We start from the raw sequence: 27,688 nt of genomic DNA on the forward strand, positions 1-27,688 counted from the left end.
GATATTTTATTTCCATTAGTTTATCTGCTACAACTTGATTTATTTTTCTTTTCTGTTTACTTTATTTCCATTACTTTATCAAATCAACAAATAACAATAAATCTTACAAATCTAACTAAATCCCTAAACTAAATCCTCATTTTTATCACTTTCTGTCACTGGAAAAGAGAAAACGAAGCCGTCACTTGGCAGTAGAGGTGAACCCTGGGGTGTTTGGAGTGTTGGATTTGTATATTGAAAGCAAGAGCGTTTTACGCTTCTATATAATGATTCCTGTGTTCACTATTTTATCTCCTATCTGATTGTGTTCATGATTGCATATGTATGTCCTTTATCTCTATATAAGTAGATTATATGGTGATTAACAGATCACAAAAGGTCATATAATTGGAATAAACTTAAGAGATATAAATTGATCACAGTCGAGATGACTCTAGGACGAGTCTTTGGTCTAGGCTGTAGTATAGATGGAAATAGTTTGTCTTTACGTCATAACGTATTGATAGGTGATTTATGCTTAATTGTTCTTAATTTGGGGGTTCGCATGTGCTTAGTTTGAGTTAAATATCTTGGAAATTGGTGCGTTTATGGGTTTGTTTTATGCTTTGCAGGAGATTCTGATTTTATAGATGGAAGAGTGTTATGTTGGAGATTTTGGGTCTAAATTGCGTACTTAGGCGCAAACTGGTGTCCAGAGCTGAAAAGTCTGCACCAGAGTAGAAGAGTCCGTGCCAGAGCAGAGCGGAAGAGTCCGTGCCAGAGTTGCGCGGATAGGTCTGTGCCAGAGCAGAGCTGACTTCCATAGTCAGAGCCAACCATCTCCAGAGCTGAACTTCACTATCAGAGCTGAATTCTCCAGAGCAGAACAAACTTGTCAGAGCAGAGCTAAAACTCAACAGAGCTGACTTCCAGCTCTGCCATGACCGCCAGAGTTAGCACGGTTCCAGAGTTAGCAAATATTCGCCAGAGTTGCCGTTACTTGCAGAGCACGCTGCCAGCTGGACTTTCCTTTGATTTCACGATGCTTATCTTTAAGAGTCCAGTTTTGCAAGGCCGAGTTTGATGGTAATTAGGGTTGGAATGAAGTCTATAAATAGGGTCTTAATATTCATTGTAAGAATCACTCCTTTGCCCTAATCTTTCGATCCACCTTGGAGAATCATCCTTCCACAAAGCAACCAAAGACTTAGGCTTTTACAAGTTTTCTTAGTTCTTCAAGTTTTCGTTACTTTTTGTTCTAGTTAGATTTCGAGTTTAGTTTTGTTTGTGTTTTTTGTTTCGAGTTGTGATCAAGTGACAGTGGTTGCACCTTCGAGAAGTTTATGGTATTTCGTATTTATTTTAATTCCTTTGCATCGTTTAAATTATGTTTAGCTTTCAATTATGCAATTTCGTTATGTTTATGCTTTGCTTTAAATTATGCAATTTAGTTTATGTTCATTAGCCTAGAAGCTTTTATTTACAAGTATTAAAATTCTTAGTTGCATTTACTTTAAGTTCGTTTAATTCTTGCCTTGGGTTTAGTAGTTCCTTTTGCTTACGTTCTTGCTTTCATTCTTTTCGCCTAGATAATTCTACGTTCAATTTTTAATTACAAGTTTAATTTCATGTTAAGTTTACTTTATAAGTCTTAGTTTAATAATCAAAGTTTACTGCTTTCTTGTGATACAATTAAAAGCCCTTAAAGATCTTCCTTGAGAGACGACTTTGGGTTAACTTACCACTGCTAGGATGTCCTTGTTCTATTGCAAGTCAATCTAGAGGTCTTTCTATACTTAGTTTATTCTTTGATACTTGCTAATTTTTAAGAATTTGTGGAAGAGAAGATGGTTTTCGATGTGATTTTTCGGGTTTGTGAATGAATGGTGGTTATTCTTATTTTACTTTTGATATGTGTTTCTTGTTTATGCAAAGAATTATGAGTTTTGTTTCAACACGATTGTAAGTAAGTAAAACGTGATTTTTCCGGTAGATGCTAGAAGGAGTGTTGTCATTGTGATTGCCTACGATCGTATCCTTATCTGTGAAAATGCTGGACGAATTGCCAGTTCTGAAAATGTCAGCTCTGAAACATCTGGCCAGCTCTGCTAGGATATTTCATTAAGTTCCCAACACACCACTTCGATTACCCACCACCTCGTGTATCTTGAGCTTTCGTCATATATATATAGACAAGAATTGGAATAGAGCCATTAGAGACAACTTTCTTTAAAATCTGATTAGTGTTCCGTTGAAATCTTCCTGTTGTATCAAGGAATGATCGTGATAGATGCATCTGCACATCCGTACTTTGATGTTGATATTAAGTAGACATCCTTGTACCTTTTTTTGAAAAGCAGGATTCATATTTAATGTGAACTCTATCGTATTAAATGTTTAGAATGACTTAATACGCTTTAAAGGTTGACTTTGGTTTAAGCTTGTTGACTGCAGAGCTGACATGACATAAGTGAGTCAGCTTCATACCTCTTCAGTCGGTCAGCTTGATTAGACTGATGCTTCCATCATCAGTTCAACAAAGTCCTCATGATTGAGATTTCTTCATCAGTCTGGTTTTCCTTTAGTTGGATCATCTGCTAGCTTTACTTTGCAGTTTGATCTTCAGCTAGGGTTTTAGCAGCCTTTAGACATCTTCATAGAATTTATCTAAATTTTTTCTTTTAGACTTAGAATTCAACTTAATGCATTCCTTACAAATTCAATTAAAATTAGCAAAATATAATATTTTATTGTTCCACTAGGATTAAAAATCAACAAAGAAACCAAATTTGAGAAACTAGTCCAAAGCCCAAAATTGTTATGTTGGAGCTAGGGATTTGTATTTTCTATTTATATATATTTTAATTATAAATACAATTAAGGAGAGTGATATTATATAAATTCATTTAGGATTCTTTAATTTTAAAAATAAAATTCAAAAGGGTAGAATTTATATTATTCAAATTTAAAATTTATAGATAAATAATTAGTTATATATTTGAATAATAGAATTTCTTATTTGATTTTTTTTGTAGTTATGTTTGTCTATAAATTATTTATTTATTCATATAAATATATTTTCTATATTCCTTTCTCAAGTAAATTTAATTTCAGATTGATATTTATATATATTAAAAATAAAATATGTTATGCTTTTTCTTTATAATTTATCTATTACTATACGATACATATTCAATTTAATACTCAAGTATACTTCACGTGGTAGTCCATCACAATTTCTGTGCTATTTCACATGCACATGTCCATCTGATGGACGCGCGCGCCCGTCGCCCGACGCGCGGTATCAAAAATAATTTTGTGTATGCCCCAGACGGACAGTACACGCTCCTATTGCTCGCAACCAAAGAACAGTCTTAGCAGCAAGTATATGATCGATCCCACGGAGAGTGAGGAACTACTTTACTCTTCGGGTGCACAAATTGAGTTGTCACGGTCTCAACATGTTTATCTGCACAAGTAAACTTAAACGAAGATCAAATATAACAAGGGGTAAGGTTTGCGGTTAGGTCATAACTGTTGTCAATATTTATTTCGGTCATAGGCATACTAATGATCCGTCCATGATCCATATAACCTCAAGGCGTGGCCCAAAGACATTGGGGCGTTTCAAGAGGCTATACTTCACACTTAGGATGGTTGAGTCCATTGTAGTCACTTGGTCCGAAGGTCACACATTCCCCGATCACAAGGCAATGCTTCACTCCTCCTTAGATAGTAGTCATACCCGTTACTCACCAAGTATGACCCTCACCAACCTTCTCTCCCGAGGTCCCCAACTCTGCACTTTGAGTGACACATGCCTCCTGGACACAACCATTTTCGGCTTGTCAGCCGACCAGTCATAGACATACTACGGCGCAGAAGTTACCTTCCTCGTTTGATAACCATGGCTTTATGCCTCGTCACAGTTGATGGATAGTCTCTAGAGAAGTCCAAGACTGAGGAAGGACAGTGTATCCCATCAATCCTTTCCCCACCTTCCGGATCTACAACGCCTTTTGTTGACGCTGCTCAGCTACTCGGTCTTGGGTATACTGGTTGTCACGCCCTGGTATACCCTGGCCTTTGCTTGACACGGACAGCGTTTTACCGAACGGAGATCACCCGTTAGGCCCCTACTGCCCATGGTTTCGAACAGATCCTTCCGGAACCACGAGACTCAACCGAAAGAACAAATGCCTCATGAATGTTTACATATTGACAACAATTATTTCCACCCCTTAAACCTCACCAAGGGAACTACTCACACATAATGGAAAACATAAATGCAAAATAAAATGAACACATGAATGAAAGGAAATTTGAAATACTTAATATAAAAATACCTAAGGCAACAACCTTGGCTTTGTTCGTCACAACGGAATTGAAATACGAAAAGCAACTAAATCGTTTGGTGCAAAAAATATAAAAGAACTGAAAATAAATTATTTCTTGGTGAACTAACTAAAATCTAAGTCTAGAAGAGCACTAAAAATTCGTCTATGAGTTGTGAAAACTGAATGTAAAACTCCTAAAACTGCCCTCTGCCAGCCACACATGCTGAAGTTTATATAGCAATTCGGTAAACCCTAGCTGGCAGACCAAATCTGGCAGATTATTTCCTTCCATATTTAGCTTGATCCTTGATTTGATTTGATAGATAATGGATCTCCAGCGGATTTGGGGTTGATACCACATTATTCCAGATCCTTCCATTGCTAGAATTCGCCAGAATCTTCCAGGCAATCTCCTCCACACGTCTTTCCATATATAGCTTCAGCTGCTGACTGCTGTTGACGGGAATGGTCATACTAGCTTTTTTCTTCGGTTGGCCTCATACCAGGTGGTACACTTCGAACGTTCCCGCGCCTCGAATGGTTCTGAGGGGTACTTCGTCGAGCTCTCTTCCTGGTTCATATATAGCTCATCTGTGCTGACTACGACTGCTGTTATGGCCTTACCAACTGCTTCCTTCGGTTAGCCTCACACCAGGTGGTACACATCGGAGGTTTCCGCGCCTCGAATGGTTCTGAGGGGTACTTCGCCGAGCTCTCTTCCTGATAAGTTTCACTTCTGGAAGTTTGGATAATTTTGTTCCGGTAATGCCCATTCTGACCATATTTCGTGCATATGCCCTTTTCCGAGCTTCCTCCTCCTGAATACCTGTTTTCTCCCCTAGAGGAACAAAACAAAAGAAAGAGAAAAATAGGGCCAAATGGCCCAAAAGTCGAAGACGCATCACCATCCAAATTTGTCAAAAAACTATAAGAATCCCTAACACTCTTCACGTGGTAGTCCATCAAAATTTCATATATAAAATATATCAACATGAGATTCCCTAGTGTTTCACATGCACATGTCCATCCAAATTTGTCAAAAACATAAAGGAGTGGTTCACATGCATATGCCAGATAAATTAAAATTGAATCTTATAACTACATTTATTTTTCTATATAGTATACCTCTTATCCAATAGCTAACTCATTCTACAGCAAAATGTCTATCATTGAAAAGTCATCTTCATCTTTATCTTCAGATGAATGGGAAGAACGACGTTATCAACAAAATCATCAAATTTATCGCATTATTGACGATATGCTCCTAACAATTCAATCTTATTTTAGGAACTCCTTCTTCCACCACTAAAAAAAAGGTATTGTATTAGGGAACGTGAAGTTGGTTAGCAACGTTTGATGAGCGACTATTTTGTTCCTAATCCGATGTATACTTCAGAGCTCTTCCGACATAGATTTCGCATGCAGAAATCATTGTTCCTTCGTATAGTGGATGTCGTTACTGCCAGTTGACGAATGTTTTCAACAGAGACATGATTACACAGGTAGCCAAGGTCATTCACCACTACAAAAATGCACTGGAGCTATGAGGGTGTTGGTTTATTGAATTGCAACCGATGTTGTTGATGAATACTTATGAATGAGTTTAGTAGTCACCAGAGATGTTGTCATTCATTTCATAGAAGGTATCATTTCTTGCTTTGGTGACACATACCTTAAAAGCCATGATCAACAAGATTTGCAAAGACTACTCTATGTTGGGGAACAACGTGGTTTTCCTGGCATGACTGGAAGTATTGATTACATGCATTAAGAATGGAAGAATTATCCTACTGCCTGGGCTGGTCAATATTCAGGAAAATGTGGAAAACCAATAATCATTTTGGAAGTCGTTGCATCATACTCCCTCCGTCCCACTGTATCTGAGACTATTTCTATTTTGGGCGTCCCACTGTAAGTGAGACTCTTTCCTTTTTGAGTAAAAGCTTTTCCCTTTAAACACCTTTTCACTTTTTCACCTACATACAAAATACATATTTCTTAATTCCCGTGCCCAAAAAAAAGGTCTCACTTACAGTGGGACGGAGGGAGTATGATTTATGGATATGGCATGCATTCTTTGGAACTCCAGGTTCATGCAATGATATTAATGTACTTCATTGATCTCCAATTTTTAGTGATATCTTAGAAGGTAGAGCACCAAAGATATGTTATGTGGTCAATGGTTGTCAAAATGATAGAGCATATTATCTCACTGATGGCATATATCCTTATTGGGCTGCATTTGTCAAGACAATTTTAAGTCTAGTGCTCCGAAAGCACAAGTTGTTCACTAAACACCAAGAGGCTATAAGAAAAGATGTCGAGAGAGCCTTTGGAGTTCTACAAACTCTTCATACATTTATTCGACGGCCATGTCTCATTTGGGATAAGATTTTGATGGAAAAAATTATGATGGCTTGTATCATCATGCACAATATGACAGTAGAAGATGAACAAGACACATACTATCTATTCACTACTCAACTGACAAAATTGCAAGTATATCTAATTACATGGTCAACCAGAGATCAACTTCGCAATTGAGAAACTCATAACACTCTTCATAAAAACTTAATTGAGCACATATGGGAAAAATTCGGCACGACTAATGAATATGTAATTTGCATTTATTGTACTTGTAATTTAAATTTTCTATATCTGTTTGTAATTTGCTTTATGTATTTTTAATTTTATTTAACTCTTGTAATATTGGTTTGTGATCAAGTAAAATTTGAATTTTAAAAATTATTTACTTTTTCTCTATTTTATAAAATTTTGTAAATACATTTAAAATTATTATGGCTAATATAAGAATAAAAATATAATATAATAAAAAATATTTGAGTAATTTGAGTGTTCACTAATGAGTAGAAATAAAATAAAGATTGAGTTGTATATGTGGAAGGAAGATAAATAAATATTTTAATTGAAGGTTGAATTGAGGGAAAGTTGCTTATGGGAATAGTTTAAGTGGCTCTCGCACGGAGATGATCTAAGTATTTATTTCATTCTTCAGCGTGAATTAAGGCATTAAGATATTGTTTAGGGGCGCTATGTTGTGACAAAGTATTTGGCTTTGTAGCCTCTTTAAGAATTATTAATCAATTTCAGTTTCTTCTTTTCATATATTGTATTGTATTGTATTCACTCTATTAGAACCTGTTCAAAGACCCTTATTTTATGATATTCATATAACAGTAACAACATTTCAACTTAGGTTATAACAAATGATCCGAACTACGGTCCAACCACCTAACAATCAATCACACGAGGAATAACGAATAAATTAAGGAGAAATTTCATGTAATAGATAAGGAAAAAAATAATTATAATCCCACCAAAAAGAGGCAGTTATAATTTATGAAAACAATATCCTCTCTCATAGAAAGTAACAAACTATAACAAGCCAACCTTAAATCATTCTACGTATTTAGGTTACCCCACCCCCACCCCCACCAAATTCTAACGCCCCTAACTTTAATACTACATTATATTCAACTCCTTCATTCCTCTCTTGTATAAAAGTATGCACAGATTGTGTGTGTGAGTGAGGAGCCAAAAGCCTAGGCCACCTGTTGGTTTCTTCCATAAACCACCTCTAAAATCCACTGCCACTTGTGATCAAGAATTGGTTACAGAAAGCCCTTGAATTTATTTTTGCATTTTCTCACTCTTTTTTTAACTCTCTCTCCCATTACCAATTTATACCATTTCTGACCTTTTTCACCAAATGGGTTTTAGGTTATAGGTCCTCTATTTATTAGGTGCGCACACACACACATTGAGGGAATCCATCTAGATTGTATGAGGAGATCGCCGTAATCTGAGATAGACAAACGAGGCCCTTTTCTTGAACTGATCTCTGTATCTTTTAATTTTTATTTTGTTCATAGAGATATAAGGATTGGGTTTTTATCCTTGAGATAAGAAGCCTAATAAAGATTGGATTGTTTTGATATCTATAGTCTGAATTTTTGTGTGGATAGTGTTTTTCTTTCTTGAATTCTTGTAATTTGGGGTTTCTGTGTGTTTCTGGGTTTTGATTCCATGGCTGCTGGTGCAGAGGTGTCTGGTGAGGGAGTGGTTGGAGTTGATTCCCAAATTGCTGTTGTTGAGCCTTTATCACCCAAAAATCCTAGCCCTCCTAGTGAAAAAATCGTTGAGAAAATTGAAATTGATAACGAAAATGAAAATGAGAATTTCAGTTCTGATAAGTCTGGGGAATCGGATGCAAGTAATGGTGTTAAAATATCTGATTCGAATTCGAATGCGGATTCAAAATCGGAGCTGCAAATGAAGGAAATTGTTGATATGCTGAAGAAACTCAAGTTGAATCCCATGGCCAAGGAGTTTTTTCCTTCCAATTATTATTATGGCCAAATGGGTGATTACAACTTTGTGCTTTCAGATAAGAATTTGGGAAATGATGGTTTCCCTAATAATCGAAGGGTATATACACTTTCTCTCATCAATTGAATTTTGTAATTCTGGTTGTTAACTTGTTATAATCGTGTTTAATCTACATGGTGCTTGATGCTATACTGATCACTACTATTTTGATTTGGCTTATGTGCATTTTTTATTCTAATTGTAATGATTTTGAAACTTGCTGAAGCACTTTTGAGGTTTGGTTTACGAGTTTGAATGAATTAGTTTCTTACGAACCTTTTTTTGATATAGTCGTAACCTTTTCTGATTGTCTTAACTCTTGACTTGAGTTCAATTCTACATCATATTATCTGTTTCTGAAAATGGGATTTTCGTTTTAGCTGTTGAAAATAATTTTATACCAATGATGTTGAGGAAAAGGTTTATGCGCTTGTGGATGAATATATTTGCTGTATTTTTCATTGATTTAATTGTTTCAGTGTATCATCATGAAAAGGCTTTTAGCTCTTCTGCCCCTTTCAATAGTTCTCTGGTGGTCATGATATTTTGGCATATATATTATAATTAATGGACTGTTAAATCTTAAATTAATGTGTAATTTGGTCTCATACTTTTCTTATTTCTGCTGCAAAATTGTACTATTTCTGATCAGGGCACTTTATAGGATTATGAGCCAGTATATAGATAATGTCAATATTTTTCTTTGTTTGAGGAATAATTAACCTCAGTTATGTTGTTTTTTTATGTGATTTCTTGAGATAAGTATTGCTTAGTTGATATTGGATTTTTCATATATTGGCTGTAAAAGAATAGATTTTCACCCGTGTACTTAATATTTAGATTCTCACCTTGTATGTCTACATGCACTATGTTCAATGGATTAGAAACATCAGGCTATTGTTATCATTACTAATAAGTAATATCCACTTCATGTTTGATTTGTTAGAATGAGTTCTCTATCTGGATTAATAATCTTGTTTCTATACACATGATGCACGTTTGTAAAATGTATATGGAAAGCATTTACATGCAAGAATTTTCTATTGGTCTGTAAAACAACTAGTAATGGTCTCAGTGGCTTCCTGATTTCTTGGCTTCACACCTACTTAGTCACATTGTCTATTTAGGGCCTTCTTGACACACTTATTATAATTTGTTAACTGAAAGTTTGAAATTTGCATTCCTTTGGTTGGGTTGGCTACTACTCGCTTGTACCATTTCTAATTGCACACACTTTAAAATTATCTTTTCTCAGAGAAGAAACAACTACAACTCAAGCAGGAGGAGAATGAGTGGCAGAGCTGCTAGAGCTCAAAGGGAAGACAGCATTAGGCGAACTGTCTATGTCTCCGACATTGATCACAATGTAAGTGAAGTTGATGAACTTCATCTTGTCCTAGGGCCGGCAATTTGGTGTTCATTCAGAATTTTTACCTGATTATCCCTTTTATTGTTGATTCAAGATTACTGAGGAGCGGCTTGCTGCCTTATTCAGCAGCTATGGACAAGTAAGTTCTGCGGAGAGACACTGTCATGTGAATATTTTCTGCATGCTTAACAATGTCAGCCTGACACTTCATCTTTATAATGAGTTGAAAGATAAAATAATTTGGCCTACTTTGCTACCTATTCTTCGTATCACTAGTTTGCAGCCATATTTTTGTATACTGCCTTTACATGCTTCCTTGCAGCAAAAAACGACATATCTTGGATCGACATCCTCTCTTTAGGTTTGCTTGCATATCCTTCTGTATGGTTTCTTCCGTATATGGTTTTTTCTGTCCTCCAATATAGCTATTCTTATTGCCCTACTCCTTTCTAAGTCATTTCAGAAACCACCTAGTGCTGCTTTTAAAAATTATATTTTACTCGTCTTGAGCTTCTTAGCGGTATTCACTATAAAGATTATTTTAATTTCTATCATGATATTACAGTTTAGTCTTTCGTTTGGCAAGTGTAGCACTATGGTTTATCTTTTTCCTTGCTTGAATGTTTGTATTACAAGATGGTGCTCTACCTTAAACGTATGATGAATTGATATTTTGATTCGACTAAGAAACCGACCTATACGCTCATAATTTAAATATATATAAAATATTAATGTGGATTATAATTTGGTTGGCAAGTTCCGTAGGTTCTTAGACGCAACATCATGGTACTTGCTATATTTTCCTTTTTTGTCCTCTAGTTTCGGCATGCTTTTTTCCCCCTAATAATTCCTTTTTTGTCTTTCCTATGAGTTCCAGCACAGTTAAGAAAAATACACAACCTATTTGTAGGCTTTATACATAAATAGAATATAGTAGCATAAAATCAAGAGAATATCATTACTAATTTCTCAATTTTATCGTAATTGTCCCGAAAATAAATCTTGATCCTCCCAATTTCAGTCATGCTAAATTAAGTGTTTCCTAGCATACACCTTCAACCAATCCATAAAACAGTCCATCTCCCTAACCATAAGGGTTGCAAATTTTGCTAACTTCAAATTTATTACTACTGCTACAATACTAGTCCTATTATAAAATTAGTTTGTTTAAATTTGTTCTAGCTATTAATATTTGGTCAATATAATTGCACATGTAAATTGACTATTTTTTAAATTATTTTCTTACTTCCTCTTTGGCTGGAAAGCATGCATAGAGTTTTGCTTGTGGCTCCACTTAGGATCCTTTCTAACTATGTTTCTCTATTTTCTAAATGTAAATCTTGTGTTCTTTATAAGAGAATTTTTGTCTTGTTCTATCTTTTACTTCATTTAACTTAAACAATAATGATATACAACTCCTTTCTTCAGTAGTTTCTTAATCTTACCCGGAACATCCAATGGAAGATTAATTCAGCACAGTAAACCTCTAAATTTATTTTGCAGGTTCTTGATTGTCGGGTATGTGGTGACCCACACTCCCGTCTTCGCTTTGCTTTTGTAGAATTTGCAGATGATTGTGGGTCATCCTTTTCCTTTTTTCCCCCTCTTTCCTTGGAGTTCCATACCATGAATGTCTGATCTCTTAAACATTTTCTTTCCTCATGTCCTAAAATTAACAGATTCTGCTAGAGCTGCTCTTATCCTTTCCGGTACACTCTTAGGTTTCTCTCCGATCAAGGTCTTGCCTTCTAAAACTGCTATTCTCCCTGTGAATCCTACATTCCTTCCCAGGGTAAGAATTAATCATTACCATTCTTATTCTATTCAAGAGAACTTTCTTGAATTCCCCCCACCCCTCTCAATTGATTGCATATATATCTTGTGTGTTTCTGACATCTATTTTGTAACTAAAGTTATCCAATTCTATAATTTATTTGCAGTCGGAGGATGAGCGTGAAATGTGTGCAAGGACAGTTTACTGTACAAATATTGATAAGAAGGTATGCATCATTTCTCTCTCTCTCTCTCCTTTTTTTAATTTTCTAATTTGGCACTTGTATGTAATTGATGAACAAAATGTAGCTATGGTGCTGTCTCCTGAAGATTTTATTTTAATTTTTAAATAGGGCTAAATATTTCTCTGATAAGATTGTCTTATCTAGGTTACTCAAGCTGATGTCAAGAATTTCTTTGAAACAAGATGTGGGGAGGTATGCCTTGAAGTTATAATAATGTCATATTCACCTTTGCTAGTAGCGTGCAAGGAATTGCATGACCGGATAAATCACTTAATTTCCAGGTTTCGCGCCTGAGGCTCTTGGGAGATCACATGCACTCTACACGAATTGCTTTTGTTGAATTCTTCATGGTATGCTGCTTTTCTTATTTACATTACTATAATTTGGCTGTGTTCTCATTTCTTGTTTCTAGTTATTGGTTTTGTTGAATTCTTCATGGTATTAATTAATTTTCTTTTTCCTATATGCCTAAGTATGGTTTAACCATGGTTCATTCATGGGAACATTTGAGGATAACTTCAAAACCTCGGAGCTTTCACTTTGTCATGTGCATGCTCTTTCAATGTATACATATATATATGAAAATTGCATGGAGATAGTGCATGTGGGTTATGTAGAATAAGGCCATGCCATCAGTTAGATCCAAAACCACCTTTTTAACCTTTCAAGGAGTTGGACAATGATATAGTGAATGTGGGGAAGGTTAGTTTGAGATGATAGAGAACTCAAAAGATATTTTTTAATGAATGAAATGAAACTGAAAGAGAAGAGAAACAACTTGCAGGAGAACCTCCTAAGAAAACAAGAACTTACAAGTGAACCTGCGCCAAGTGCTGATCAGGATGAAACCTTCCCGCCCAAGCAGATCATCTGCCGACTCAACTAATATAATCCTAAATAACTGGACTCTACTACTTAAATAACAAAACGAACTAGGGTCCAGAAACAAAAGCGATGTCTAACCCTTTATTCCAATCACAAAATTGCAGGGGAATGCAAATTATGTTACCAAGAAGTTAAGAACAATCCCAAGAAGCTGAACAACTGATAATAGAACTTATAGCTTTTCTATATAATTAGCTGAGATGATGACTGCCTGCACTCTGCTTTGTGAGAGCCATACATGTTTAGTCTTTTATGTTACAAAACTGAAGTATTCAACTAACGCACCAATTCAAAGCCTGCTACCTTGGCTTAAGCTAGTGAACCCTAATTTCTCAGATTGTGGAGGTAAACTTGTAGAAAGTCTGCAAGGGCCTGAAACTGAAGATGACGTTGCTTAGATTTTCTTCCCTCGTATTTTTTGCATTGTGGAGATGGATCATTAAATCATATTTTCAGTTAATATGTCAAAAGTTGATCTAGATTGGTGCCTGTTGGGGCTGAATCTGAAAATTACGGAAGTGACAACAGTCACGTCTGGATCGACGGGCACTAGCAACTTGAAACCACAAGCAACGTTAGAACCTCCGAGGAGCACTAGTGGGGTTGTCGATAGAAGGGCCTCCGACGCTCAAGTTAGTGAATTGATATAAATAACAGTAACGTAAGGAAATAATAAACACTAGAAAAGAGAGTAATAAGAGTGTTCTCCAGAGGATCGGGGTGTCCCGGTGATCGGAGTTAGATTATTGAGCAACGTGGAATAAAGGGCGACGGACGTCTGGGCTAGTCGGGCGATCGAAACCCTAGAGTGTTGTGAGCGTGAACGGAAGAGCGGGGAATACGAGAGAGAATGAGGGTGAGAGATCGTGTGCGAGTGCAAGAGTGGATACGAGTGATTGTGGACGCCGGATTTTATTAGTGAGTTAGTTTATATATATGACGGACCTACGGGGAGGCGGCTAGGGTTAGGGTTTTGCTGGAATACCCGTTGCAATCCTAGTAGTTCCGACTTCTTAGGAAACAATCTCCTGCGACTTTCGTTTGACTTAGTCATCAAGTAACTGCGCGTTTTAGGATTTTATTTGATGGACTCACGTATCCCCCGTGTGTGGATTTGACTCTAGTCTCATTTCATCAATTGGGTTGTGGATTTGACTCTGGTCTCATTTCATCAATTGGGGTATGGGTCACTTGATCAGGTAAGTCCGTTGGCCCACACAATTTTTGCTTATTGGACTTATACGAATTTTGTCCACTACACTGCCTACTTGAGATATTTTTTCTTCATTGGTCTATTCGTTTTTTAGGAGTTGGGGGGTAAATGATATATCTATCTAGTTATCTGTCTACTTACTTCTCTGATTTAGACTTCGAATACCATGAAATTTTTTACAAGTTAGTTCTCATTCAAATCACATTTCAGGCTGAGAGTGCAATCTTGGCTCTCGACTGCTGTGGTGAAATCCTGGGATCCCAGCGTATCAGGTAACACGGTTTCCTCAATTGCCACTTGTTCCATCCCAAATCTCGAACTTTCCTCTAACATGTTTGAGAAATTGTCGTAGGGTGAGCCCTTCAAAGACACCGGTGAGGCCACGGATGCCCCAAGCTGGAGTGCAGTAACTCGTCTGTCTCGTGAAGGTGAAGGTTGCTGTTTCTTCTCTTGGAAGAGACCTGCTTCAAAATAGAAGTGGTCATGAAACTTACTCTGTTTCAGCTTTCCATTTTCCTGGGAACAGTGACATTTTCTTTTCTTTCTTTCTTGCTCCTGAATTTAAATTCTTGATGTTACTGAGTTTTGTTTTTTTCGATGATCGCAAACTCGGCTACGTTTCACTATATTTAAACATGGAATGCGCTCTAGCTTCACTACTACAATGCTGCTTAAAATAAATGGAGAAATCGCCGCTGCCCTTGTTTTGCCCAAGGGTTCGATTACAGGTTATTTATTGTGCGTAGGTCTATTAATTCACTAACAATATGTTTACATTTTGCTTATAAAATATGTATATTTTGTTGGCATAAAATACATACTAATATAAGGCAGTGCCATCATTGTAGTATTTCACTTTTTTTTTAATTGTTAAACAAATATTTTTAAAGATCACGTTATGGATTGAGACTTTTAATGAAGACAGTTTCTACACACTTTTAAATAAGGAAATAATTAGGAAATAAGAATACTTAATTAACTACACCATAATTACACTATAAACAAGAAACAAAACCCGAAATTCTTTCTTTATGTCTCTCCTCTTTGCTACTTCCGGCCTCTCTGCCACTCTCTCTGCCTTCTCCGGCAAACGGCGGCTCTGGTGCTGCGCTGCGACTGCCTTCCTCCTCCCCTCACATCTCTCTATGTCCGACCGCTCTCTCTTTCCTTCTCGGTTCTCCATCATCTCTCTCGCTCATCTCTCTCTCTAGACCTTTGTGTCTGCCGCCGTCGCCTTCTCTGACCGAACAGTCGCCACATCCTCTTCTCTTCTCTGGCGGATCTGGTTCTAGTGGCTAGGGTTTGCAGGGCGGCGTTCGGTTTTGGGTGAGAGGCGTTCGATTTTGGGCGAGAACCTCTCCGCCTTGGTTCTGGAATCCCTCTACCTTGGTTCGATTTTGGGCGAGAACAGGAATCCCTCCGGCGGAACAGGAGCAGAGGCGTTCGATTTTGGGCGAGATTCGAGGCTAGCTGACCACCATTTGTGATTTGATTTCTCCCCCTAAACCAAACGCCCCACACAGATAATTTCCTTATCCCAATTTCAATTTCCCAATCAATTCCTCAATCAATCGATCCCCCACACCAGACAAACCTTCAAGGGATATGGCAACCTTTCACCTTCCCAATTCATCTTTTCCACTTTCGACAACCGCCTGCCCACTCTCTCCTCCTTCGTTCAAAATACTTCCTCCGCTACCCCTTCCCGATTCGACAATGCTGAGCGGATCATTTTGAATTGATTTTGGGGATTATTTCTTATTTGCGTGTATGAATTGGGGGTTCCAAATTTACAGTTTTTTTTTTTTTTTTATTTGGGGTATATTTTGTGGATCCCAGATCGGAGAGAGCAGGGGCGAAGGGAAAGGGGGTGACGGGCACAGCGGCGATGGCTCGCCGGATCAAAGAGTGGTGGTCGGCGGTGGTGGTCGAAATTATGAATTTTTAAATTAAAAAATCAATCTGAAATATATAAATAAAAGTAAATAAATTCAATAAACAAAAGTTAATCAACTACACTAATGGTGTGGGCCACAATACTTTATCATCTAAACTATCTCTCCTTAATCTTCGTGCCCAAATGAAGTGTGTCTTCATTATTGGGACGGAGGGAGTATTACATATATGTCATAAATATATACTCCCTCCGTCCGCGAATGCGTTTCCACATTTGCCATTTTAGTCCGTCCGCGATATCGTTTCCACTTCCATTTATAGGAGTAGGGTCCACAAACTTTCACTCACAACAATAGTGGAAGTGTGGGACCCAAACTTCACTCACTACATATCCACTACTACCCACCACTTTTCTTAAAACCCGCGCCATCTACAATGTGGAAACGATATCGCGGACGGAGGGAGTACTATATTCGTCCACGAAATAGAGTTTCGTTTAAGGGTGGACACGAAGTTTAGTAAAGTTCTTAAAGTTGTTGTAAGTAGAATAAAGGTAAGGGGTAGTGTTAGTACAAAAAAAATAAAATAAAAGTATATTATTAGTTAAAAAATTTAATGAAAATTATCGCAGCCCGACATCTAGCCAGTGATAGCGTAGACCGGGTATCGATACGACTAATAAAATGATAAGGGAAAACAAGGGAAACTAGATAACTCATCAAGCGGAAGCTAATAATAAATCATGCTAAAGCAAATAAAATATCGTCAACATTAATAGAAATATTGTTGGCTTCATAAATCCAAAAGCATCAGAATTCTTGTCAACAAAAACAAAGGGAGTATAGCTAAATATTTACAAGAATTCATATTGTTCAGGGTAGCACAGCAAAACGTGATCAGATTATATGTATGAAGACATATAGTTGAGAGTGACAATCTTAATTAAGTTAAAAAAAAAGTCTTCAACTGTTCATACTACCGTATGGGAACAGAATACAGTACCAAAAGACGTCTGAAACAACAAACCCTCCAGCGGCCATCCAATCTTTGTCCTTGCTCATCCTGCACATTTAGAAATACATGTAGGGCTGAGTATAAAATACTCAGTGGACATAAGCCGAAAATAAACAATCTCGCTCTTAGAGCTATAAATTTAACTTGCCACTTAAGCTATACACAGGGGTTTTACTCAAAAGAACCCGTGTAAGCAATTGATAAATTATAAGCATCATAAACAATGAATGATAGACTATAGTAAAAAATACTCAGCATGTAGTACCACTTCTACAACTCATCATCATCAAGGTACTGAGAAGTAGGCCTCATTCTCAAGCACCATAACCGGCCGACCCGACAGTCGGTTCACAATCATTTCTGACTGGCCAACCCGGTATACAGCTCACGGTCACCTCTGTGTACACAATCCCACTTTTGGCAGGACCCGAATTCGTCTCATCCGTAGAGGGTAACGTACAGGCTCGTCGTCAACAAAATTCGGCAAGTTAATTAGTTTAAACATCATCATTAAATCCCAAATCATTTTTAAAACTCATAAACATCATCATAATTATCATTTTGGAAAATCAGTAATAGAGTATAAGAAAGTAATGCCCACCTGGCAATCCTAGCTTTAGCTCTCGTGCTTTGGAGTGATCTCACTTACGCCCTCAACTCGTACCATCAGACATCATCATTCGCGTAGACGGTTCATGTAATAAAATAAACGTCGATTAGAAAATTCCTCACTAAATTCACTGTTCTCATCTTAGTACTACTCTTCATTAGTACTCTCTACTAATCAATCTTATATTAATAATACTTCCTAAATATTCACCGTTTCTACTCTCGACTCATCACCAAATTTTTAAGTCTAAAATTCCATTAAGGAAAAAACTCCTAGATAATCAAACCCATATAGCATCTAACAATCACATACTGAAACTTAATCACATATTGAAACTCATTTTTTTTAAATAATAAAATATTTTAGTTGGGGAAAAATTTCCAAAAATTTTAATTTAGAAAGGCAAGAATATTTTATCTTTATTCTTGAAACAGTTAAACAAAATAAATCACATACACAAGTTATGGCATTTTATCACATTCCTTAATACATTCTCGATAATTCACATAAAATTCACATGATACTCAACGACACAATTATGTAATTAAACTTCTCAAGAAAAACCAAATTCGGTTTGGTAAATTAAACTCGGAAAAAGTTATATATATATATATATATAGATAGATACACTCCAATAGCCTTTTCATGAATTAATATGGTGTATAGTCATCACCATTAACATTTGAAATTACAATAAATCAAAAGTAGGAGTGTTTTGAACACCTACACTTGACCCATATACTCTGTTTCAACTTCAAGAAATAAACTGTTTCGCCTCGGAACTCTCCTGGGTTTGAGACTCATACCATTGGAAACCTATTGAAGTCTAGTTTCATTTTTAATAAAGTAGGTTGCAAAACTATAAGTGGTTCAAGAGATATGACCATTCTCCCACAGTCTACCATATTCGGCAGTTTTGTACAACTGGAAGTTTGGATTTTTGAAAAATAGTAAACCTTTCCTAAATATCTTGAAGTTTTGTGGGTAGCTATACAACACATTCATATATTTACAATAAAAATTTGGAAGGAAAACACTCAGGGGAAGCTACTGAAAAGGGTGACTCTAGTGTCTATTCTCTCAAAATTCTCGGTAGAAAGTTGCAGTTCGAGTTTTGTATTTAAAAGGGTAGAAAACAATGTCCAAATGACTTGAAATTTTATATGGACGTTCATAACACTCTTATATACCCACCATAAAATTTTCAAAATTTTTGGGTATCAAGAACCCCATCGAATTTCATCAAGTCAGTAGCTTTTTAAGCTAGCCAAATTAACTCATCAAATTGCCCACTTATGCATGTTAGCCAACTATACCCTATTCCTCATCAAACTAATTCATCTCAATCTTCATCAATCATCTCTAATCATCATTCTAATCCATCAAATATCATCCCAACAATCTCACAAGTTCATAATCACAACCAATTCATCAATAAATCCATGAACTTTAACCTTTCTAGAGTCATGTAAACTAACATATTCAAACATTCATATATCATAATAAACTCATGCTTTACATATAAAAGATGATTAAATAAACTCCCAATAGCATAAATATGGTCTCACTTAAAGATTAGAAGATGAAAAAAAAATTAAGGCTTTCAACCCTAATTTTCAAAAATTACAAACTTGAATTAGAAGTTGTTTTCATGCTTTAATCATCCATATTCATGCTTATATAGCTCAACCATAAGTAGATTCATGTGATTAGAAGCTTACTCTTATGATTTTTGTGGAGAAAAATATAGCTCCACTTTCTTGACTCCAAGCTCAAACGTTCAACCAAGCTTTTGTTTTAAGGATATATGGATGTTTTTAGCTTGATCTAATAGGTGATTATGGTGTAGAAGTGGCTTGTGAAGCTTTTTACTTGCTCAACAATGGTGGTGGATGAAGAAAATTGGGAGAGAAGAGAGAGATGGGGGGGGGGGGGGGGCTACTATGGGGGATGAATGAGGAATGATGTGTTTTATTTAAGTGAAAATACTTAGCTTCCAAGCAATAATATTATAGTTTAATCTTGTGTCTTCGCCACTTGCTTTGACTCCCAACATGCTTTAATTATATTTAATTCATGTATCACAATGCTTAGTATTAATAAATCGTGTACCACAATCATATAGTATAGTTTAGTAAAAATAAATTGAGGTACACGTCTCATTAATAAAGTCATTATTCAATCATCAAATAATTGTGTGACTAAAAATAATTATAATGATAATAATTAGTACACACATAATTCACTTCACATCTATCTCAGAAAAATTAATTCTGAGAAAATTCATCAAGAAAAATTATTACTCGATTAATAATTAATCTATTCATCGATAAAACTTAATCGATCATTTTGAAAATTCAAAATGAATTCGTGTGCAATCAAAACAAGAAAAACATAATCACTCAATCACAATCACATATGCATCAAGTAGGTCACACAACAATCATTCAAATATTCTCACATAATCAAACTTATTGAAAACCTAACGTCGGTGAAAAATCTAACGTTAACTCAACCGTCTCTCTATCTCAACTCTTCTCAATAATGACTCTCACTTACTCTAATCGAGTATCATCATAACATATTCTCTCATGGTGATATACTCACTAGCTCCATCATAAAAAAAATAATAACTCAATCTATTGGGATATTTCACCTTGTCATATGCTATTGTTTATACCTCAGTGCTCTTAATGGTAAATCTCAAAATATATATAAGGGTTAATTGCCGCTAAATTCAAAAGCTTTTTGAAATTTCGCGATATTCTCACCAACTTCAAAATCGGCGTATAAATACACGAATTGAGAATTCGTTCTTAATGTTCCCAAAATTAAAAAATTCGCCTAATTTGAAACTGACGTGGACTACCGTAATTACAGCGTGGCATAGTCGGCGGCGTAAGGAAACGACGTCGTTTTTTCAAAATCAAAACGACGTCGTTTTGATTTCCAACAACATTAAAAAAAAAGAAAAAAAAAATTGCAGAAATCTCTCTCTCTTGCACACCACCACCGCCGCCGAGTTCTGGACTTCCAGCCACCACCATCGCCGAGCTCTGGACTTCCAGCCACCAGACCACCACCACCGCCCATCTCCGCCTGCACACACACTCACCTACAACCGCCGCCGGTCCATCTCTCTCTCGCCTTTCACCGCCGCTCTGCAAATCGTGGCCTCCCTTCCTTCAAATCGCCTCACCATATCGCGACCTCACCCTCCCCATCTCCTCCTCCTCCCGCCGCCACCGCGCTCTTCCACAACACCCGCTATGCCGCCCTCCTCCTCCGCCACCTCTCCCCCCAAACCCCAGACGAAGAAACCCACACTCTCCGCACCCATAACGCCCGCTTTGCCGCCCTCCTCCTCCGCCACCTCTTCCCCTAAACCCCAGACGAAGAAATTCACGAGATTTCGCCGGTGAGCAAAAGGACTCCTCAATTTCCGGGATAAATCTACGAGATTTCAGAAAGGGGTAAATTTGGGGATGAAATCAATAAAATCCCTAAATCAACAAATCCCCAAATTCACAAACTAAAATGGGGATGAATTTGGGTGAGGGTTGTTGACGAGCCGAAAATAGAGAGAGAGAAAGATGCGACTGACGGCGAAGAAAGGGCATGGTTGCTCTCCTCCGATCCCGAAGCCACAAACCCTAAGTCTCGGCGGCGTGGAGCAGGCGGAAGGTGAGGAAAGCGACGTGGGTGGATGAGGCGGCGATGTGGGTGGGGATGAGGGTAGATGGAGGAGGCGAACGGGGTTTGGGGAAGGAGGTAGGTTTGGGGGGTGTTTGCAGGCCGGGAGTTTGGGAGGTGATGGTCGGGGTGGCGCCGGGGGTTTGGGGAGGTGGTGGTCGGGGGGTTGGGGAAGGGGGTAGGTTTGGGGGGGTGTTTGGGTATGGGGTAGCGCAGGTGATTTTTATTTTAAAAAAAAATTAATTATAAATAAATAAAATTATTAAAAAAATTAAAACAATGACATGTCATAGCTGATTTGGCATGAAATTGACATGTCATAGGTATTTGTCATGTCATCTCGCCAGATTTTTTAATTTTGGGAACATTAAGAACGAATTCTCAATTCGTGTATTTAACACGCCAGATTTTTTAATTTTGGGAACATTTAGCGGCAATTAACCCTATATATAAAATGAGGAAAAAGCGGTGTGTTACAAAAATACAATTTATAGTTAAATATAAGATAAAAAGTATGATGTGATGGTTCAAAAAGTTAATGTAACTCTTTTTTGTAGATAAAAAAAGGGAGTAAACATGATTTTTTTTTATTTTTTATTTTTTATTTTTATTTTTTATTTTTATTTTGTTGTTGTTGTTGTTGTTGTTGTTGTGGAGGGAGTTAAATTTTGCCCATAAACTTAATTTTGACCTTGAGATGTAAGACTATTCCTACTTGTGGAAACCTTATATTTTGTAATAATCTTCTTTTTGTCTTACTTAAATTTCTTTACCCTCAAGGTAAATGATGTATAACTGCAGTGCACATGTATTTTTCTCTGTGTTTGTGTTTTATTTATTTATTTATTTGTTCAGATTGGAAGAGGATGATGAGAATTAAACATTAGACCTTTGTATTTCACACATGTGGTTCAGCTTTTGGCTACCCAAACGAGCACGTGCAACAAAGTCTTATATAATTCTTCATGATTTCCTAGCAGCATATAATTAACACACAAATAAGATCTTGGCCACTAAAACTATGACTTGCTTACACAAATATAGTACTCTCTCCATCCTCTTCAATCTTCATCCTCATAAATGTATTTTATTTATCATTTTCTTCCCTTCAATCTATTTTTGATAAATTTTCCACTCACAATAAAGTAAGACCCTTAATCTACTCACAACACATTCAACTACTTTATTAAAATTCGTGCTATTTAGTAATGAATATTTTTTATAAGGACGGAGGGAGAAAAATATTTTTTTTTTAAGTAGGACATAAGATATTATCTACTACTCTCTCTGTTCCATAGGAGAATACATGATTATTGGTGGCACGAATTTTAATAAATACTTGATCCGTCCATGATAAGTGTGGCGTAGATGGGAGGGCACGGATTTTAAGAGATAGTGAGAGATGTGTATAAAGTAGAGAAAGGATCCCACCAAAATTGAATTATTAGTTAATTAATAAATGGTATGTGAGATTGACATTTTGTAAATATTGTGTGTGAATGAGGTAAAAGTATAAAGGTATATGTCCTAAAATGAAAAGACCACATTTATTGTGGACGGACAAAAATGACAAAAAGATAACACTTATCATAGACAGAGGGAGTATATTAGATAAGTGTGTTGTGAATGAAAGAAAGAATCCACTTATATTATAATGTTATAATAGTGAGATAAAATAGTAAGAGATTTATAACGAGTAATGTGTAATAAAATTGTAAATAAGTTTATAAAGAAAGAATAAAAAATAAAGAATTTATAAAGAGATAATGTCTAAAACTAGTAATGCATTGCATACTCTTGTGATGGAAAGAAACCCAGGGGAAAGTTAAGACAAGGACAATATGTTGAATTTTTCAAATAGCATAACCGCGCGTGTACCGGAAAGCGAGCACATGCATATGATTGTGCTTGACGCCCAAGATTTGTCGAGTTCATATTTTTTTTTTTTGAGACGTTTGTGGAGTTCATATTGAGTGTTGTAAAAGAATATTATTGCTATTATTTCAACTTTCACATGCCTTCGGGGAAAGACAGATATTCAGACTATTTATAAACCTTATGTAAATTTTAGGTGGACTTTTCTATCGATCAGAGTTAACAAGTTATGTATTTTTATATATTTTATTTGAGTGAATTTTGAAAATAGCCACTTTGAAATAGTAAATTTTTAAAAAAATTATTAAGATAAAAAAAATTAAAAAAATACTCACATTTACCATTTTACTCTTGCATATAATTTTTTTAAAAATACCCACGAATTCACAACCAGTCGAATTTACTCCTCTCAAATTCAAAAATCAAAACGCAAATACGTTGGAGGGACGCCGGACGCCATTTCTGTGACAAACACTGAGCTTGAATATTTTTCGCCGTCGACAAGGTACGGTATAATCTCGCAATTATTCGTTGGAATCTCTTTCTTCTCCTGGGTATATCTATTTTTCAGATGGATTCCGACCTTTAATCGAGCTTTGTATTGATTGAATTCATTGATGATGGATTTTCTTGTGTAATTGATGGAATTTCTCTTTCTGTAATTGATGAAATTTCCCCCTATTTTTTGCAATTTCTTGTATGTTGGATGTTTTGAGTGTTGGGGGCGACGGGCGGCAGGCAACATGCGAGGAAGAAGATGAAGTTTTTCAAATCGAATCTGTAGGAGGAAAGTATTCATTAACATACCTTTTTTAACTAAGAAAACAAATTGGAGAATTGTGTTCTTGTTATGCAATAAGCTTAATCATCTCTACTTTGAAGCAACACACGTGGTTAATGCTATGAGTCTTTTGGAAATAGCAAAGCATTGTAGTTTTACACAATTTCAAGAACTTCTTTGTGTGAATATGTGTTTAAATAACTGTTTACTGTGCATTTTCGAGCTCCCATCATTCGTTTCTTGAAATTTATTTTAGTAGCTTCTAATAACTGTTTACAATTTCAATAGCTTTCTCCGTGGTGTTGTGTGAATCATGTTTTTGCTTAAAAAGTTTTGTTGCTTTAGGTCTATATATTTCATTTGATGCAGCAAAATAATTATCTATTATTGTTACCAATTTTCTTGTCATTTTTATCTACTAAGAAAACTAATGTCTAATTTCAGATTGCCAGTCGGAGAAAAAAGGGTGTGCTTCCGGACAAAGAAAGACGAGAGTGGTGGGCGCGGAGTTGCAACTTTTGTAAATTTAATCTAGTCCACCACAGTTGCTACCAAACAACCAATATTTCTTATTTGTCCTACAAACTAGGGATGTCAATGCAGCCCGAAACTCGTGGGCCGACCCGAATAACCCGACAAAATTAGAGGGTTAAGGTTGAAAAATCGCAACCCGAAAAAACCTCCAGCCCGATTAGCCCGCACTCGACTAACCCGGAATCCGATAGGGCTAGCCCGAAAACCCGGTGTGCTGACGGAATTGTGACTGATGCATCCAGTTACAACTTCTGCTATGTTTAGATCTATAGTATTTGCTTAAATATATATATGTAGCCTCATTAAAAAAAGTGAAATTAATTAGTTAGAATATATGTGTGTGTGTGTGTGCAATCTCATTGAAAAAAGTGAAATTAATTATGAATTTTTTGTAGAAATTGATTATTAGTATCTCATTAGTTAGAAATTAATTATTAGTATTTCATTTTAAAGTGATACCAATTTTTTTATTTTCTGTCAATGAGACGTGCATGGCAAATCCACTAATTATTCAATAATAATCCAGATTGATTCTAGTGCATTGATACATGTTAAATTTTACTATCTCATTTTAATATAATTTTGTTTATGTAATCTTGAATATCGTATATTTTTGCATTTCATGCTTTGCTATATAATTTATATCTTTAATATCTATGTATATTTTATACATTATACATTAGATCATTAGGAATAATAAAATACAAATGATAATTTTATTTTTACGCCTTTAACCTGATTAGCCCGATGGGCTAGCCCGAAACCCGAAAGTGTAGGGTTAGGGTTGAAGATTTACAATCCGAAAAAATCTCCAACCCGATTAGCCCGCACCCGACTAACCCGAAACCCGATAGGGCTAGCCCGAAAATCCGGTGGACTGGCCCGATTGACATCCCTACTACAAACTAATCTATCAAATGCACCATTAGATTACCCACCAAGTCTTATCTGCAATGGGCCCCCTTATTTTAAACTAACAAGCCTTATCTTGATTTGGCTATAGAGTAGAAAACGGATAGCGTTCTTGGCTTGTATGCTACGCGATCTTTTCTATTCAAAAGCTACGTTGTTATAATTTTCATGGAAATCAATACAATCATCTTTTTCATATCCATCAATGGCAGGTTTTTATAATTGAACCACAAAAATTACGTGTACATTATTTTTATTTTTGAGTGATTTTCGTTTCTTGATTGAGCATGGTTATTCGTTATCGAATATTAATAATTTGTTAGGAATAATTATATAACTTGGTCATTTTGTCGCGAGGAAATGTAAAATTCCAAACAAGAAACATGTTGGAATAAATGGCTTAATTAGTCCATAATTACTTTGTAATTAATGGGATTAAATGGCATATTTGGAATCTACATTTTGAGTAGATTAATTTGGTAGGAGTATATTTACTTGTTCAAATCTATTAAGAATTGAATGAGTAATTAAATGCCAAAAGATAGCCATTGAAAATGGAATGTGGAGTGTCATCCCACATTGGAAAAATGAGGAAGTTGAAAGCTATTTATAAAGTGCTCTCCACCATAAAGGAACAATAAAGTGTGCTTCTCTATGGTGGACCATATGGTGCACCCAAGTGGGTTTTGACTTAGCCTTTTAAGGCTAAAACTCAAATTCCTACGAGGAAGGTGCGAGTCCGAGGCCGAGCACGTGCACGTCGCACTTGTCGCAATGGGCGCACTTTGCACTTCGCGTCGTCGCGAGGAGCTTTGAGGAGCCTTTAGTTTTGACAAACTAAACGGTGGCTCATGTGACGTGGCAGTGACGTGGAACATGCGGCTCGGTGACGTGGCACCGCGTGGCGGATAAGGAATCCGGGTGGATGAGGTTGCTGACGTGGCAGCGGTTGGATCAGGCTGGTGAGGTGTGGGTGGTTGGCTCGCACCCCTTTGATCGAACCAGTGCAATGGTTCGGACCATTGGCTTGTTCGAACAGCCACCTCCTGGCAGACACCTCTTCATCGCACCCTTCCTTCTCCTATAAATACAGCCCTGCAGAATGAGATTAGACACACCAAAATTAATTCAGATAATTAATTTTACTCATTATCTCCCTTCTAGTTCATACTCAAGTCCCGAGTATTTAAGTCCCGAGTATTTAGTAGTTCGCCGGAAGTTCGAGTTCCTAGTACAAGGTCTCGTACTCATTCAAACCGTTGTATCTTGGGGACATTTGCCATCGAACCGTGTGTACTGTGCGGGGCAATTTTGTCTTACGGAGAAAGAGTCTAACTCTTGCCTCGGTTCCTACATTCACGTCGTTGTTCTGTCCACATTTCTACACCCTTTAATAACAAAACATTTAGTTCATATTAGTTCACAACATGTTCAAATATTTGAAAAATCCAAAGTATTAATGGAAACACACATCAATGGATCACAAAAACAAAAATTACTTTCATAAAAATCCATCTTCCAGAATAAACATGGAATTCGTATCAAATACTTAATTAGTATATATTTCTACGTACGTCTCTCTATTTCCAACTGTCAAAATGAGGAATCTTTGTAGTAGGTGTATTTTAAAATCCATATTAAAAACCACTTAGACAATTATAAGAAAATAGTAATGAATCATCTACTGCATATTAATGCACAGTTTTTTGCTGAAAATTTTTCCCGCCATGAGCAGCTTCCTATAACCCATCAGATATAGCGTCTGTTTTAACTGCTGGGCCGACGCATGTTGTGCAGTTTTGGAGCCCAAAATTTGAATTTACTAAGTATACTTCACAATCTATAAATAGCAGCTCATTAGCTGCTAACTTTTCATCCTTTGAAACTGTCATATATGGGTTAGACGATGAGAGAGAGTAAATTAAGGGCAGAGAAGAGGGAGGAAGTGTGGGGTGGTGCCGAGAAGGTTTGAAAGAAGAGGCAGATGGTGGTATGGTGATTGACACTGTTCGATGACGATGCCAGCAGATAGGCGAGAAAGGGAGGAAAAATGGCGGCGGCTGCTGCTGTTCGAGGAAAAAAGGGAACTTCTTTAGCAAGTTCATGCACCGCGGCAGGAGAAAAAAAATAGATTGCAACAACAAATCCTAACCTGCACCATCACATCTCAGTTGCCCATAACC

At 36.5% G+C, this 27,688-nt stretch overlaps 2 protein-coding genes across 2 annotated transcripts in view; one reads left to right on the top strand and one right to left on the bottom strand.

Annotated features, from left to right (window-relative positions):
- The window catches only part of LOC131012154 (endoplasmic reticulum oxidoreductin-1-like), a 606,214-nt gene extending 578,930 nt beyond the window's left edge, over window positions 1–27,284 (bottom strand). The window contains exon 1 of the mRNA XM_057940073.1: window positions 27,191–27,284. The gene's annotated coding sequence lies outside the window, so the exon portion shown is untranslated. The remainder of the gene's footprint in view (window positions 1–27,190) is intronic.
- On the top strand, window positions 7,759–14,922 carry LOC131012161 (polyadenylate-binding protein-interacting protein 8-like). The gene is made up of 10 exons (XM_057940080.1): window positions 7,759–8,765; window positions 9,961–10,071; window positions 10,169–10,213; window positions 11,578–11,650; window positions 11,754–11,866; window positions 12,015–12,074; window positions 12,237–12,284; window positions 12,374–12,442; window positions 14,401–14,462; window positions 14,543–14,922. The coding sequence occupies exons 1-10, from the start codon at window positions 8,364–8,366 to the stop codon at window positions 14,598–14,600; spliced, it is 1,041 nt and encodes a 346-aa protein (XP_057796063.1). The 5' UTR covers window positions 7,759–8,363; the 3' UTR covers window positions 14,601–14,922.
- Window positions 27,285–27,688: the final 404 nt, after the last annotated feature.

Source organism: Salvia miltiorrhiza, chromosome 2 (assembly GCF_028751815.1).
Source record: "Salvia miltiorrhiza cultivar Shanhuang (shh) chromosome 2, IMPLAD_Smil_shh, whole genome shotgun sequence".
NCBI lineage: Eukaryota > Viridiplantae > Streptophyta > Magnoliopsida > Lamiales > Lamiaceae > Salvia > Salvia miltiorrhiza.

Bases quoted from the DNA above. Each gene is read 5' to 3' on its own strand.
- LOC131012161 (XM_057940080.1), top strand. From the start codon at position 8,364: ATGGCTGCTGGTGCAGAGGTGTCTGGTGAGGGAGTGGTTGGAGTTGAT. The intron at 11,867-12,014 runs GTAAGAATTAAT...ATTTATTTGCAG, and splicing joins ATCCTACATTCCTTCCCAGG to TCGGAGGATGAGCGTGAAAT. The intron at 12,443-14,400 runs GTATGCTGCTTT...ATCACATTTCAG, and splicing joins CTTTTGTTGAATTCTTCATG to GCTGAGAGTGCAATCTTGGC.